Source organism: Acinonyx jubatus, chromosome B2 (genome assembly GCF_027475565.1).
Source record: "Acinonyx jubatus isolate Ajub_Pintada_27869175 chromosome B2, VMU_Ajub_asm_v1.0, whole genome shotgun sequence".
NCBI lineage: Eukaryota > Metazoa > Chordata > Mammalia > Carnivora > Felidae > Acinonyx > Acinonyx jubatus.
Genome location: NC_069385.1, coordinates 10,716,950 through 10,732,945, shown reverse-complemented (window position 1 = coordinate 10,732,945; position 15,996 = coordinate 10,716,950). Strand labels below are relative to the sequence as shown.

General features: G+C 40.7%; 2 protein-coding genes across 12 annotated transcripts in view; both read left to right on the top strand.

The window, feature by feature from the left end:
* The window catches only part of ARID1B (AT-rich interaction domain 1B), a 448,658-nt gene that overhangs the window by 300,254 nt on the left and 132,408 nt on the right, over positions 1-15,996 (top strand). The gene's annotated exons all lie outside the window — the stretch shown is intronic.
* On the top strand, positions 5,168-15,776 carry LOC128315463 (MICOS complex subunit MIC10-like). The gene has a single exon (XM_053222046.1). It carries the CDS (start codon positions 15,269-15,271, stop codon positions 15,539-15,541), a length of 273 nt encoding a protein of 90 aa, XP_053078021.1. The 5' UTR covers positions 5,168-15,268; the 3' UTR covers positions 15,542-15,776.

Genomic DNA, 15,996 nt, shown 5'->3' with positions numbered 1-15,996 from the left:
CCAGTGCACGAGCATGCACACATTCCCTCTCTGTCCCTCTCCCCACCACCACCACCCACCCACCCCCCCCACCCCCCACCCCCCACCCCCGCTTCTACTCCCCACCTCTTCCTCTCCCTCTCTTCCTCCCACCTCCCTTCCCCTCCCCTTCTTCCTCCCTCTTCTCTTTCTCTCTCTCATTTACTCATTCTCTCTCTGTCCTTTCAGCTTCTTGGGCTAGCCTGTCAATATCAGTGGTAATGTCGTTGATAAACATACCTAGAAAACTGCATGCTAATGTAGTCTTTGTCTGTAGAACCTGGGCATAGTTTTGATGTAAATAACTTAGCCTCTCTTTGGACCTCAGTTTCACATTCTAAAAACAAAGGACTGGAGTAAGTGTTTATGTGGCTTTTGTTTTAGTTCTGAAAACTCTGTATGATTCCTAATAGTTCCCCTAAGTGCTTCTCTTCCGAGGGAGTCAAACTTTACTTTCCCCATGTTGTTACACACACACACACACACACACACACACACACGTATATACACATATATATATATATAAACAAAAATATGGCCATATTTAGATATAATTGATTTATAACATATTCGTTTCAGGTGTATAGCATAATAATTCAATATTTTTACATATTTTGAAATGATCACAATAAATCTAATATCCATCAGTGTACATTGTTACAAAATTATATTTCTTGTACCAAAAACTTTAGATTTACTCTCTTAGCAACTTTGAAATATATAGTACAGCACTATTGACCATAGTATATAATGTAGTCACCGTGTTGTACATTACATCTCAATGACTTATTTTATTGCTCTCCCTGTATTTTAATACTTCTAGCATGTTTCTACCTGAAATACTGTGTGTGAGCCCCATTAACATCTGCTAAACAACTCTAAGAATTGATGAAGTATAGTTTGGTTACTGCTAGCGTGGATTTGCTGTCGGAGACTAAAAATAGTCTAAACATTTTATTTTTGATATGTTACTCATGATCTACGTATATCAGGTTTAGGAACCTTGTGTTCATTAATTATTTCTGTTGACAGAATATTCAGTAGTAAGTTCCTGAGGATATTTATGGCCTAACATTGTCAACCTTGGACTGCCTAATTATAAAGCTGCTAGCCAAAAAACTGTGATATGGCGTTTGCATATTTAACTGCATGGAGATTTAACTCCATGGATTTCTTGTATAGGCTACAGTCCATGCACTTACTTACCGTTTCAGATATGTTCTCTAGAAAAACCTACTTTTCCCCAGCAATGTAAAAGGAGGCCTGTCTGGGTCTCTTACCATTCTTGGACATTAAGACTCCCTTCTTTTCAGCCTTTAGTCATGTTCCTTGTACCAGTAATGTTAGGTTATTCAAGGGCAATCCTGTTTGAATGCTGAGCATATAGACCAATTGCCAGTATCTAAAGCAAACATGGAGAATTTTCTCTGGGAAGAATTCAACATCAGCTTGACACTCATAATCGTGAGTGGTGGGTAATGAGAGGATGCAAGCCAGTGAAAAGTAATTCTGCAAACATACCTTTCTTTGTAACCCATCAGCACTTAATAGCCCAGCTTCCGTGACCAAGTAACCACACAAAACGGTATTCCAGCATCCTGGCCTATGAGAGCAACATTGTTCTCTTGCTGACTTTAATCGTTCTCTTAAAGGAGATGATGTGGAACCCTCAGGTTAATTTTTCAACTTTACACTTACGTTAAAAAGACGCACAAATTATAAAACTGAGAATCATCTGTGAGACAAAATGTTCACTTTCTTGACAGAGGATGCCAAGTAGGTCAGTAGGTACCTCAGTTGTTACTGCATGCATATCAAGCTTACCTTGCTGTACTCGATAGGAAAGACTGGAAGGAAGTATGGCAAAGTGTTAGAATTCGGTTAGCTCTGTGTAGTGCTACTGAGGATTTTTATTTTGTTTTGTTTTCTGATGAAACGGTTTCTCGTCTGTTTTTAAGAATAATGAGCTGTATTACTAATTTTGTGTCTCTTTTTTAATAGAAAGTAGATGACACTATAAAATATAGTTTTCTTGTTGAGGAAGAAGATATTTTCGTGTTGAGTTATTAGTAAATGGAATCAAATTTATCAGCTCATTTCTCCTTTGAATTAATATCTGTGTTGGGATAATTGGAAGTTTGTTGTTCTCTGATCTTCTTGGATTGCAAGGACAAAAATTGGGAAAGAATTGATGATTGCATCTTAGTTTTTAAATATTACAGAACTAAATCTCCTATTCTGTCACGAGGAATTGCTGAGAGCTCAAAGACGTAGGTTTGGTTCGTGTAAAAGGTAACGTCTACCTCTTTAAAGACCAAGCAGTACGCTCCTGTTTTGTTTTTGTTTTTTTTAATTGCAAAAAATCAGCATCCCTTCCTATCATTAATAGACTCGCCCCTCCTTTTTTTGTTACTAGGTACAAACTTCAGCAAAATAAAGTTAACACTCAATGTCACTTCATAATTGCAGTAATGATCACACAGCTGTGCTTTCCTCAGTTTATAACACATGTCAGCATCAGTTTAGGGGCTGAGCTTCATTTCCTGCCCAGATAGCATCCTGCAGACTGTTTTTGTGGTGGGAACGCAGAGCATCCTGTCGGTCACTGCTGGGGTGCTGAGGCCAGGAGTCGAGGTACCCCAGCTCTCGGAAATGCAGGCTGAGCTCTGCCGTTCACCGTGACTCGGTCCTTTATTTATTTACCTGCTTGCGGATTTTCTTACTTACTTCTCAGTTATTTTTGTTTGCTAGATTAAGAACCATTTTATTTATGAGTTTGTGAATTTTCAAGGAAGAGCTCTTACACTTAAATGAACCTGTAAGAAGCCCACAGAAAAGCAAGTGCCTGCAGCGCTAATAATGAGAACTGACAAGGCAGTCCTGCTGGGTTTATTTATGACCTTCTGCCTTTGTTAGCTCTTGTGAGAAATTCCTCTCTAACCATAACAATATTGTTGGAGTTTGGCACTATACAGAGAAATCCTACCGAGCCCCGAGGCCCACAAACTGGCACTCACTCAGCTCATAACAGATTGCTGGGCTTGTTGGAGCTGTGCATTTTCCTTCATTCCTCTTTTATTTAATTCATCAGTAGTCTTCACCAGTTTTTATATACACGGCTTTAAAAAGAAAAAAATATATATGCATGCATATATATATATATGCTATATATATATATATATATATATATATATATATATATATATATATATATATATATATAGCTTTTATTCTCAGAGCCCAAATCCCCTTTTTCCGTAATACGGTGTCATACCTGCTTAAGTGCTAAGGAAAATTCGGAAGAGGACAGGGTCCTGGAAGGCAAGAAGAGACAGGTCTGTTCCGTACAAGGACAAATCACGGGACGTCACATCACATGCCCCACAGTGACGGACTGTTATGGTGCTCCTACCAGTCTCATGTGGTTACTGGCTCTCAGAGTTAAAGTGACCTCAGTAGAACAAATATACCTCAGGTTATGACTTTATAATACTCTGCTTATTACTTCTACTCCTTTTGGGCACTTTAAGAACCCGTGTATTCCAGCTTGTTTGCTTTCTTCTACAATTTCCAAGTGACATAGGAAATTTAAAAGCATCAATTCACAGAGAGAATTGTGTTAAAAATTGTAATTTTCTTTGCAAGTAAAGAAAATTGATAATGTTGAACTTGTACCTCTTAAAATGAGATCCTTGACAGGAGTTTTCTGTATGGAGTTATTTAGGCCATAGGAGATACACAAAACCTGAAGCAGTATTATTCAGTATTTCTAATAATTGGCCCTGTTTTCTTCGGTGTTGCCAACAACGACAAAATAGCTATTCATATTCTATTTAAAGTATTGATAGACACATGACTTCTATTTCTTCCGAGAATCTGCAGGTTCAAGATGGCACTTTTGGGGGCAAGAAGCTGTGGAGGACCCATTTAACTAGAAGTACCAGTGTCTGCATTTGCTGTGTTGATCCCTTTGAGGGAGTGGGTTGTTAGGCCAGGCCACGCTATTGAAATCAGTATGGAGAGTTTTGCTTCATTCTACTTACCTCTTACCTGATTTTTAGTTTTCCTCAGCCATCTTACTCATGTACAAACAGACTTGCTAATGGAAACCGTGAGGAAAATTGTATTAAAAATCTTAGCCTGGAGGTGCGTGGGGGGCTCAGTCGCTTAAGCCGTCTGACTCTTGATTTTGGGTCAGGTCATGATCTCACGGTTCGTGAGATGGAGCCCCACATAAGACCCCACGCTTTCTCTGTGCTACTTGGGATTCTCTCTCTCTCTCTCTCTCTCTCTCTCTCTCTCTCTCTCTGCCCCTCCCCCTGCCTTGCGCACATGCTCTCTTTCTCAAAATAAATAATTAAACTTAAAAAAAATCGAAGCCTGGTAAAATGTGAAAACTATGCATATGAGCATAACTTATTTGTCCGTCTTTGTCTTTTATTTTCTTACCGTATACGTTTGCATTGTTTTCACATCTATTCTGAAAATACTAATATGATTTCATGCTACTATGATTCAACTGCTACCCGTTTTTTGAATGGGCTTTTTTTTTTTCAAAAATTCTTTTTTCATGTTTATTTTTGAGAAAGAGAGAGTGAGAGAGCACAAATGGGGGAGGGGCAGAGAGAGAGGGAGACACAGAAGCTGAAGCAGGCTCCAGGCTCCGCGAGCTGTCAGCACAGAGTCCGACATGGGGCTTGAACCCACGAACCGGGAGATCATGACCTCAGCCGAAGTCGGACCTTTAACCAGCTGAGCCACCCAGGCACCCCTTAACGGATATTTTTTAAAGTCATTTGTCGTTTGCCTTAGAGTGGGTACAAATTAATACTCTGTTCGTGAAATTGCGCTATGGCTATGTGTTAAAGACTGTTCAAATCTCCAGGGTCCCCTTTTGTTTTGTTACTTTTGCAAAGAAGCTCTAGCACTTATTAAAATGCTATCTGAGGACACCTGGGTGTCTCAGTCAGTTAAGTGCCTGAGTCTTGGTTTCAGCTCAGGTCATGATCTCATGGTTCTTGAGTTCAAGCCCCGCATCTGGCTCTGCAGGACAGCATGGAGCCTGCTTGGGATTCTCTCTCCTTTTCTCTCTGCCCCTCCCCCCCTCATGTGCTCACGTGTGTACTCTCTCTCTCTCTCTGTCAAAAATAAACTTTAAAAAAAAGTAAAATTATGCCTGCTCAAGTACAAAAAAGAAATAAAAAATTCTCTCAAATCTAATCCCTTAAAATAACCACTGTTAACATTTCAATGCCTCTTAGGCGTTAAAAAAGGCACAGGTATATTTTACATGTACGTATAAATGCATATATATTCATATAGTATTTTATATATTTTACATCAACTAGGTCATGTTTTCTGCTGTTAACGTGATTTTCACTCAAGCTTTTCAATAAAAATTACATTTTTAATGTATATTTTGAATAAATATTACATATTTTTACATTTGAAAGAGAGAACACACACACGGTGGGGAGCAGAGGCAGAGGGGAAAGAGAGAGAGAGAGACAGACAGACAGGGACACAGGGACAAGGCATCGTACGTCGGCTCCATGCCCCGCACAGAGCTGGATGCAGGGTTCGATGTCACAACCCCGGGATCATGACCTGAGCCAAAATCAAGAGTCAGACCCTCAACCAACTGAGCCACCCAGGTGCCCCAAATAATTATTGTATATTTAAATAACCCACTACTAAGTTGACATTTAGGTGGCTTCTCACTTTTTTGCCACTTTAACATCTAGCTTTCTATCTTTGTTGTTATTCTTTGTTTTAAATGTATTTCTACACTGTGTGTTATAATAAAGATCGTGGTGGCTAATATTTATTAAATAGATTCTCTGTTAAGCTAAATTCTCTCCACATCTTTGGGACAGAGATCCACTTTATAGGTGAAGAAACTGTAGCGCAGAGATGTTAATTCACTTGCCTGGTTTATACCACTAGGAAGTGATAGAAGGAAGATTTGAACCGAGGCTTTTTACGGCTGGGGCTGATTACCTTTTCCACTCCCTCTTTGTTGTGCAGTGTTTGTCATTGGTAACACTGCATTTTAAAGTGCCAAAAGCTATTTACTTAATAGAATATTGATTGTTAACATAACTATTTGCCTGACACATAATTATCTGGTAAATATTTGTTAGAGAATGGAAGGATGCATTCATGCCACTATTTACTCATCCTATTTTATAAGTGAGATGATATTCTAGAAGTCATTTGCAAATTCTTTATGCTGTATTCAAAATGTAATTTCGATTACAAAGAGTGTTAACAAACAAACCGTGTGTCTGAAATGCGTGTATGTTTATATGTGTATGTAGGCATTTATATACAAAGCAACTGTTTATTGAGCACATGCTTAATAGTTCTTGTTCATAATTATATCTAATCCTCACTATATAGCATAAGTGATAGTTTCCCTATTTTTTGGATGGTGAATCTGAGGCTCAGTGAGGTTAAGTAACTTGCCCAAGATTGGGTGAAGAACTTACAGATCCCGGCCTTGATTTCAAACTGCTCTTACTCCAGAATTCGTGATTTTTACCTCTCCATTATTACTGTAAACCCACGTTCCAGTAAATATTTAGTGAGCACTTTACCTGGTGCCATGCTTGGTGCTGTGGTACTTTATGTACAGCAACTCATTTAACTCTCTCATCAATACTGTGAGGTCATTACTTTTACTGTCCCCTACTAAGTACAGATGAGGGGTGGAGGCTTGTGGGGCTCTGTCATTGCCCACGTCCTTGGAATTTGCAAAAGAGGAGCTGGGTTGGGGTCAGCTGTGTGGTTCTAGAGCCCAGATTCTTTGTAACCACCATGGCCTGCATCCGAAAAGATCACTGTTTGCTACAATACAAAGGTTTTAAAAAAAAACAAAAAACAGCTAACATCTAATGGATGCTTTTAAAAAGCAAGTTTCATTAGAGGAGAGGAATATGATGCAGAAGAAGACTTTCTGACCCTTGCTAGGGATTTACAGATTGATGACTGGAGTTTTAAGTCCAATTTTATTTCAAAACTTATAATTTACTGGGATAAAAGAAGAATTAGGCAATGTGATAGGCTTGCGAGTCTGCTTACTGAGGTCCCTTCTCTGTTCAGAGGTTTTAGAAGGCAAAGGGAGTGTGAATTTTATCCTTTCACCATTCAGAATCCTGTATCTGAATTTGTTTATGTTGTCTTTGAGACTGCTTATAGCGGACTACAGTGCCCATCAGAGAAACTCTTCATTCTCCTAGTGGGCCCTGAAATGTGTTCCAGATGACAAGGTAATTACTTGTAAGTGTGAGGCTCAGTAACACCATTGCACGGCACATCAGTGGCTCTGTTGACAGGTAGTGTGTTTGAGTGTGAAGCATGCTAGCCTTCCAGACCTAATTTGGGCCCTTACTGATGATGATATTATTATTATTATTACTATTATCATTATAATAACCCTCATCACCCTCATCATTATTGGTATTTACAGGTTTCTGTCTGAAACCCTGAACAGGTTTATGACCACCTCTTCTTGAGAAGGAGTTTTTTAAGTTATAAAATGGTTATATGCTCTTAGGAGAAATTACTATGTAAAATTGCACTTGAGTGCTAGCCCTTGAGGTGTTAAGTGACTGGCTGCCCCCTACATAGACAGAAAATGACTCATTTTGGAAACCTCTTATCTAAGTGAATCTTAGATAACGTAAAATAAGAAAAACTCATGTTTTTAAGTTTGACTTTTGGGGGATGTACTGAATGTGTTATATTTCATTTTAAAATATAAAAATAGTCTTCACAAAACATTTCCATCTGTAATGTAGTCAGGCTAATCATGTAAAAAATTTTCTGGATTCTCCACTTTTTTCCTAAAGAACTCAGAAGTCTTAAAAATAATTTCTGTGAAAATATAAAAATTTCAGCTTTCTTTTATATTGAAGCCATTAAACTATTTCTTTCTATTTTTAATGAGATAATTTTAATCTGTCTTTAAATACTGAAGAAATGAAATAACTTGTTTGTAGATATTTTTGATTATTGTTGGAAGAAGAGATAGTCATTCAAAGAAAGAAATTGGAATTTAAGCTGCTGTGGCCTTAGTATTTATTGCATCGTTAATTCTATTTTTAAAAAAATTTGTTTAATGTTTATTTTTGAGAGAGAGACTGCATGAGTGGGGTAGGGGTGGAGAGAGAGAGGGAGACACAGAATCTGAAGCAGGCTCCAGGCTCCGAGCTGTCAGCACAGAGCCCGACGCAGGGCCCAAACTCACGAACCGTGAGATCATGACCTGAGCCGAAGTCCGATTCTTAACCAACCGAGCCACCGAGCCCCACGTTAATTCTGTTTTTAACTTCTCCTTCAGAACATGAGTAAGTTGAGTGCTGTGTCTAATACATAACTTAGTACCAGGAAATCATCTTCTCTTTTGAACGTGATGCCCTTCACAGTTCCTTCTCGTTTGCTCTGTTCGTTACATTGATCCATTGGCAAAATAAACATGATGATCCCCACTTTACAGGTAAACAGAGGATTAGGTTGCCTTGCCCACAACCCATCCTTCACGCCACCCAGCTTCAGAAGCCTCTTACATCCAGCGCTTTTCTACTGCGGCACGGCGGTCTCTCCATGCTAACATTTTGTTATTGACAGAAGCGTGGTAAAGAGAGTGCCCTGTCCTACTCATTAAAGCGCTTATGAATGAGTGACCCAGCAGGGCCACCTGCAGAATGAAAGGACTACCTCCTCCGTGCAGAATTTCCCTTCTCTTTTGGCTGCTCCTGTTTGGGTTTGTTTTCAAACCCAGTTCCCACCTCTTAGTGGATGTGGTTGTAGGACCTGCAGGGCCCTTGTCACTACCCACTGCGATCAGGAAAGTGGGGGATGACTGCCCTCCCTCCTCTTCTTCACCCTTTCAGCCCTTCCCCGCCACCTCCCTGCTCCCTCGCACTTACCCCTTACACACAGCTCGGGCTCTCTATCCCACGGCCTGTCCCTCTGGTTCACGATCATTACAGCTCACACCTAACTCAGATTGTACCGCACCCATCCTTTCAACTTACTATTTCTCATTTAATTCTCGCAGCAACTGTCTTCGGCAGGTACTGACATTTCCCCCCAGTTTCCAGATGAGCGAGGCAAAGCGCAGAAAGTTTAAATATGTCGCCCGGTCACGTAATAAGCGGCAAAGCCAGGGTGTGAATCTATGTGGTCTTACTCCTAGAGCTTCCACCGTGGAACATGCTGACCTCTGATTAAAACCCAGCCTCAGAAGCCGGTGTGGTAGACAGACGCGGCTTGGCATCACCGGGGAAGCTGCTGTGCAGCTCGCACGTTCTGGCGTCGGTGGCACAGAGCGGCTCACCGAGATGTGAGCGGATGGCTCTTGGAGGGAAGTAGGGCCTCCCCGCGCGAGCCGTGTGGAGGTTCGTTTCAGGCTAGACCAGGCTGCTCAGGCTTTAGGTGCCATCCGTGGTGTCGCGTGTCGGCTGTCGTGAGGGGAGGGAGGACCATGACATGATTCTTCCCTGTCTCTTTTCTCTCCCCGTTTCCCTGCTGACCCAGCAGTGCCAATGGCCAGTTCTCATGGGCTCCTCCGGTCTGCGCATTGCACTGCTGTCCCGGACTTTGTGCATTTCCACTACAGTGCTGATGGGTCACTTCTCTGTTGCCTCCTCTCCTATATTGATGATGTCTCACTGCTTTGGGTTTGGGGGTTGTTTTCTATCGACATTGTTTTGTGAGAGTCATACGAATATTTTTAACTGTAGCTCATTCAGTTTCACCGCTGTAGAGTGTCCCATTTTCTGAATACATCTCTATTTTATATTGCTGGAAAATTAGACTGTCTCCAACTTTTGTTGTTAGGGTCCTGAAACAGTTTTTCGGCGCCTGGATGTGTCTCCTTATGTACCTGTGCCAGAGAGCACACTTAGGCATGGACTTCCTGGGTTGTAAGATAAAACGCACCTTCAGCTTTACAGTGTGATTACAGATTTTTGCCCAAAGTGATCATACTAATTTTTACTCCCACTAGCCATGTCTGGAAAAGCATAAAGTGCATATTTTCTCTCTCCAGTGTTCTTAAATTATGAAACCTCCGTTGGAAGTATTACTTCATTTATTGTTGTTAAGAGTATCAACCGATCATCTTATAAAGGAACTTTGGCTACACCAAAAGACACATAAGAGAATTAACTTCTTGACCATGTAAAAATTAATGGAGACAGGGCAGCCTTTCCTTACATAAGAATTCCAAATAATAAATGTAGAAGGAACAAAGGAAATAGAAAAGCAACATTAGGGCACCAGAGTTGTGCTGCAGGCAAGGCCCACTGATAAATGCCAACTAAAATTGTGGGCAAAACTACAGGAGAAACCGCATACTTGCATTGCTTCAAATATATCCCCCCCACATATTTACTTACTCTGTTTGCTTTTAACCTACACCCACAAATTCTTTGATGCTCATCCAGGAAGTGGAGCATAATTTCCCTCCTTTGGGTGTGGGCTGGACTTAGTGACCCCCTTCTCATGAATGGGATACAGAAAGGGAAAAAGTCACTTGACTGTGGAGAAACCTGGGAGACACCACCTTAACCACGTGATGACAGTACCATCAGCTCTCCTAAGTCGTGTTTCTGTCACACCCCGATACGATGCCTTGTAAAGGACCCTCCACGTCTGTGCTATTCTTTCCCCAAATCTATAACCTCAGCGTAGTCCCGGGAAAACACCAAACACAAATTGAAGGATAAATGTGCCACGGTTACATAAAACGTTAACTTGAGGGGGCCTGGGTGAAGGGTGCGTGAGAACACTAAGTACTCTTTGCCGCTTTGTGTAAGTCTAAAGTCATTTCAAAATAAAAATTTGTTAAAAATCCAGTGAAGGATTAGAACAAGCATGTATGTTCATGTGGTTCATGTGAATAGGGAAATGTCAAAATAACTAAGTTTTAGCACTGTTGTAGAAGTAAAACTTCCCTCTATTCCATGTAGACTCAGTACAATTTGTGTGTTTCTGGTTTGTTTTTTTTTTTAAGTTGCTAATTTATTTGCGGTTCCTCTAGGTCTTACTGTTTTAAAGTATTTCATTGCTGTATGCTGAAGAAATAAATGTCTCCTGAGGGTTCATGCCTTTTTGTTTTTAAGTTTTATTTTCAGAATTTCTACGTGCTAAGCATTACACTTCTAAGATAAACAGTAGTTTTTCACCACGAGAGACGCAAAAAGGTGGTGTTGATTGCTTTTCTGTTATAAAGATTTATGACATGCTTTCAGCAATAAAAACTGGTATCAGTAGAAAAACTCTAAATCTTACATATTTACAGATCTTGTTAGTTTGTCAATTTGCTTTCAAAGCACATGGGTCATTCATACCTTAGAGTTTCATACCTGACGTTGATATTTGTAAAACACAAGCCCATAAACCCATATCCCTCTTCCTGCGTGTAACAAGCTCATCCTTCCCCCTTTATAACTGCGCGTCTCAGGAGTCGTCACCAACGGTTTGGGGGTGGGGTATATAAAGAACATAATCCGTTAAAGCCAAGTGTTCCTCATAATTAGTTTTTATTCACTGCTGTGCTATTTTAAGGGTGAGGTGTATATATTTCAGCTCACTTACCCATTCAGTGATTCTTACATATAACTGAAATGAGCAGGGTGGCTGCAGTCCGGAAAACATGTCACCGTTTAACCTGGACTGTAGTTATTGAGGTCCTTGCTGTTGTTCCTTTGTGTGTTCAATTTTATGTAACGCTAAAATACATAGCTCTTTATAAAATGTTTTACAGATTTATTCTGAAGCGTTACCTATAATTGTAACCATGTTCTTAAGGCATTCTTCGTTCCTAAACACTTGAAAACATGATTGTTTTCCTTTAAAGTGTTTAACATTTCTTTCTCGGCATTCCTCTGCATTCCTTTTCCTTCTCTGGTGACATTAGAAGCATCTCGGAGCCGTCCGTCGGCTCCCTGGCTCCTAAGAGTGGAAGCCTACGCGGCCTGCTGTGGGCAGAAAGAGGTGGTTCACGGCCGCGCCCACCCCTCTCGCCCAGTCTCTTTCCTGGCTTCCCAGTGAGCTTCCCCTCACCGCTCCTGGAAGAGGCATCCTGCCCACAGCTCTTGCCTTTCCACGTTGTTCTCTCTGCCTCCAGGCTCCTGCACACCACTCGTCCAGGGGGCACGCCTTGGCTCCTGGTGTGGACCCACCGCAGACCGCAGCCCCCGGGCCTGCGTGCACCGGCTGAGGACGCACTGTTGTGTCTTCCACACCGCTTACGAATCCGCCCCTCCATCACAGAATTTCTTCCTTAAGAATTTATCTGGCTAGCTGTTTGTCTCTCTTCATTGACACTCTGCGAAAGTGGGCATTTGAGTGTGCAAGGATCAACAGTGCAGGCCAACTTAAATATAAAATGTCATTCACATGTCTTTCCACCTCCTTTTCCATCACCTCTCTCCCCTGCCCACAGCTTCACCTGCAAACCTTAGAGAGGGCATGCCTGCCTGAGGGTTGACACGCAGTACAGAGACCTCTCCCCAAATTATTCATTGTTCTCACTTTATTATGTAGTTGTAACCTCACAGGTGGTCTGTCATTTCTATTAATAAGTGCATTCTTTTTAATTTTTTTTAACGTTTTTATTTATTTTTGAGACAGAGAGAGACAGAGCATGAATGGGGGAGGGTCAGAGAGAGAGGGAGACACAGAATCTGAAACAGGCTCCAGGCTCTGAGCGGTCAGCACAGAGCCTGATGCGGGGCTCGAAGTCACGGACTGCGAGATCATGACCTGAGCCGAAGTCGGACGCTCAACCGACTGAGCCACCCAGGCGCCCCCAATAAGTGCATTCTTTAAGATGCCGTTGCTCTTAGAATAATAACGGACCAGCAACTGTTCACACATGAGTCTTTTTTAATGTTTTCAGCACTGGCTTGGGCTTCGACTTGAGGTTAGGAAGGGTCCGGAGGCTCTTGGCTATGTTGGACAATGAAATCAGTTAAGAAACATTTGGGTAGGAACAATAGATTGGAGCTAATAAGATGCTATAGTTTCGTCATATAAGAAAATATACACAATGTCTCTGGTACATAGAAGGTGCTGAATCAATGGTAGGAAGAGTTGTTGCTAAAAAATCATCATTATTATGTTCATTATCATTATCATTTGTGAGCACAGTCCTAGGAGTGTAACCAAGTAGGGTAATGTTATTTCTAAGTGAAAGTTAATCCCAAATTCCATACAATGTAAAAAAAAACACAAAAAACTGTAAGTAAATTTTCTTACCAAATAATTTTTAAGTTCAGGACTGCCCATACTGTTGTAAAGGGTCTGTTTGTTGTTCTTCCTACCCTACATGACATCTTGAGACTGTTGTTAATAGTGGAAGAACAGAGAATCTCCCTGGGCAGAGTTCAAAAACTGAGAATAATTTAGGATCCCCCTGAGGCTCGTGCAATGGAAAAAAATTCCCTTACGTGATGCATATTTCATACTTACGTTGTTTACCACGTCTAAATTTAGAACACAGCACATTTCGTATCAGGAGTTCTAACCCAAGGACCTTTGAGGCCGGCTTCTATTTTAGGTGCTGATTTTTCAAAATCAACGGAAATACAACCATTTTAACAATTTTTGCTTCTGATAGTGTGCGTGACTCTGAATCCTGCTTCTGTAAAGTGTCGGTTTAGTTGATTATCCTACAAATGTCCCTTTGAAATGAGAGTTACCCATAATGGAATCTTGGCTGGAGAAAAAGAAAAAGGAAGTGGTTCTCATTACAACGAATTTTGACTCATGAATTTTCTGTGCGTGTATCCTTGGCTTTGGCTAAGGGTTTGTCATTTGTGGCGCTTGTGACTATGTTTAAATTAACATCAAACTTTTTTTTCCAGTTGGCCTTGTACATCTTAAGGCTACATGTTATATATATTGTCACATATAATGAAGAGATAAATATTTATTATTTGGACATGTTTAAATAGAAGGTGACATATATAACTTGGAAAGAAGATGCTTTTAGAGCCTAAAAATTAGTGCTTTGGAGGATTTTTTTTTCACGGATTCTGTCTTACTGTGCCTTTGCATTTTTTTATTCGTTTAGACAGGAAGCCTAAGCTTTTAACTCATTTGCTGTCTAGACAAACGAAAACAACAGGGACTTGGGTGGGCTGCATGGAAAAGAAACCTACCAATATCATAGAGATTAAACGGAGTCACCGTGAGGTTTTTCCTTTGTGTATACATGGCAGTCACATTATTGACTCAATTCTAATACCAGTTGCAAGGTGTGTTTGTATCACATGTCCAAAATGATACTTCTAAAATAAGGTTGGAAGGTACGAAGTGATTTTACAGTGTGAGAAGTATCAGTTTCTAAAGAGCTAAGCATCTGATGAGGCTGGGGGTGGTTAGCCTCAGGGATGTTAATTGGAAACAGAGGGCTGCGAATTCATTGCTAAATCTTAACAGCGAAGTCAGTAGTTTTCACTAGAGCATTTATGGTAAATATTTAGAGAGATTTGCATGTGCTGGCTTACTCTATATGGTCTTTGCAGCTGTATTTTACCATAGAGCGTATAAATTCAGCGACAGTCACCAGTGACCAGTCAAACCCTTCCTCTCTTTAGCACCACACTTGGCACAAGGAGTCACTGCTCTTAGGAAAGTTAGGGTCCAGTTAGAGAAAAAGAAAAAATGCGTGTCTGAATTTTATACTTAAAATTCTAAAAAGGAGAAGAGACACTATTCCTGCTTTTGAAGATAATGGAGAGACTTTCTAAAAAGACCATTGAACTGGCATTTTAACCTGTGCGTCAAACCCAGGGGAAGTCACAGTGAGAAATCATTAACTGTATCCTATTAAAATCCTTAAACAAGAGACCTGAACTAGTCTCATTGATTGAAATATCTTCTCTGTTTCTAATTCAGTGTTTATCCTCGTGCTCTCTTGGGGCACTTCTGAGCAAGAGAAGACCAAATGTGTGTCTGTTCTGTAGTTCTCTATCAGAGACTGATCTAATACTATCAACTAATTGTATTGAGGGCCACAGCTTAGAGTATGTTGGAGTCGATTTGCTTTTGTAAAAACCCACTTATTTAATTAAACAAGGGAGTAAGATTTTCTAACTTATTCCCAGGTCTTGGAAGAGACGGTAAGATGTCCCCAGCATTACCTGAATTTATCCTTTAGGAAGCTAACTTACTAGATACATTGAATACCATCAAAACCAAAGATGCCTCTGGATGTAGTAAGTCATAATAAATGAAAAATATTTTTAGGGAGCTGGGGGTGGGGAACATGTCGGACTCCGAGCTCGGCAGGAAGTGGGACCAGTGCGTGGCGGATGCGGTCATGGAGATAGGTGTCGGTTTTGGATTAAGACTGGTTTTCTCACTTACCTTCTTTAAAAGAAGAATGTGGCCATTAGTCTTTGGTTCTGGCATGGGATTGGGAATGGCCGACTCCAACTGTCAGCATGATTTCCAGGCTCCATATCTTCTACATGGAAAATATGTCCAAGAGCAGGAGCAGTGACTTCCACCTGAGAACATCCCAGTGGGAGGAAAAGAGAAATCATGTCTATTCCTCAGGAATACTGAAGTGCCCTGGAGTCAGCTGACATTCTTCTGTAGCAATGTCATCAGTAATGCTTTCAACTCCAGCACACTGTTTATGTATTTGAAACCAAGTCTGTTTCTTGTTTTGCATTTTGTCTCTGGAAATTGCAAGGAGGTGGTCTTAAAAGAAGTAAATTAAAAGTAGGCAGCCCCCCCGGTAAATTAAAAGTAGGGAGGATCATCTATAATATGCAGACATGAGAGAATTTGTATGTCTGTTACGTGTATGTGTAGATGTCTAAAAATTCTTCCTATGCTCCTCCTTCGTGGCATGTTCCCATACACACCCCTCTGTCACTGCCCTTCCCCACCCTGTCCCATCGTATTGAATCAGGGACATATCTGCGCTCTGTGTTAAGTCATAAGTGTTTC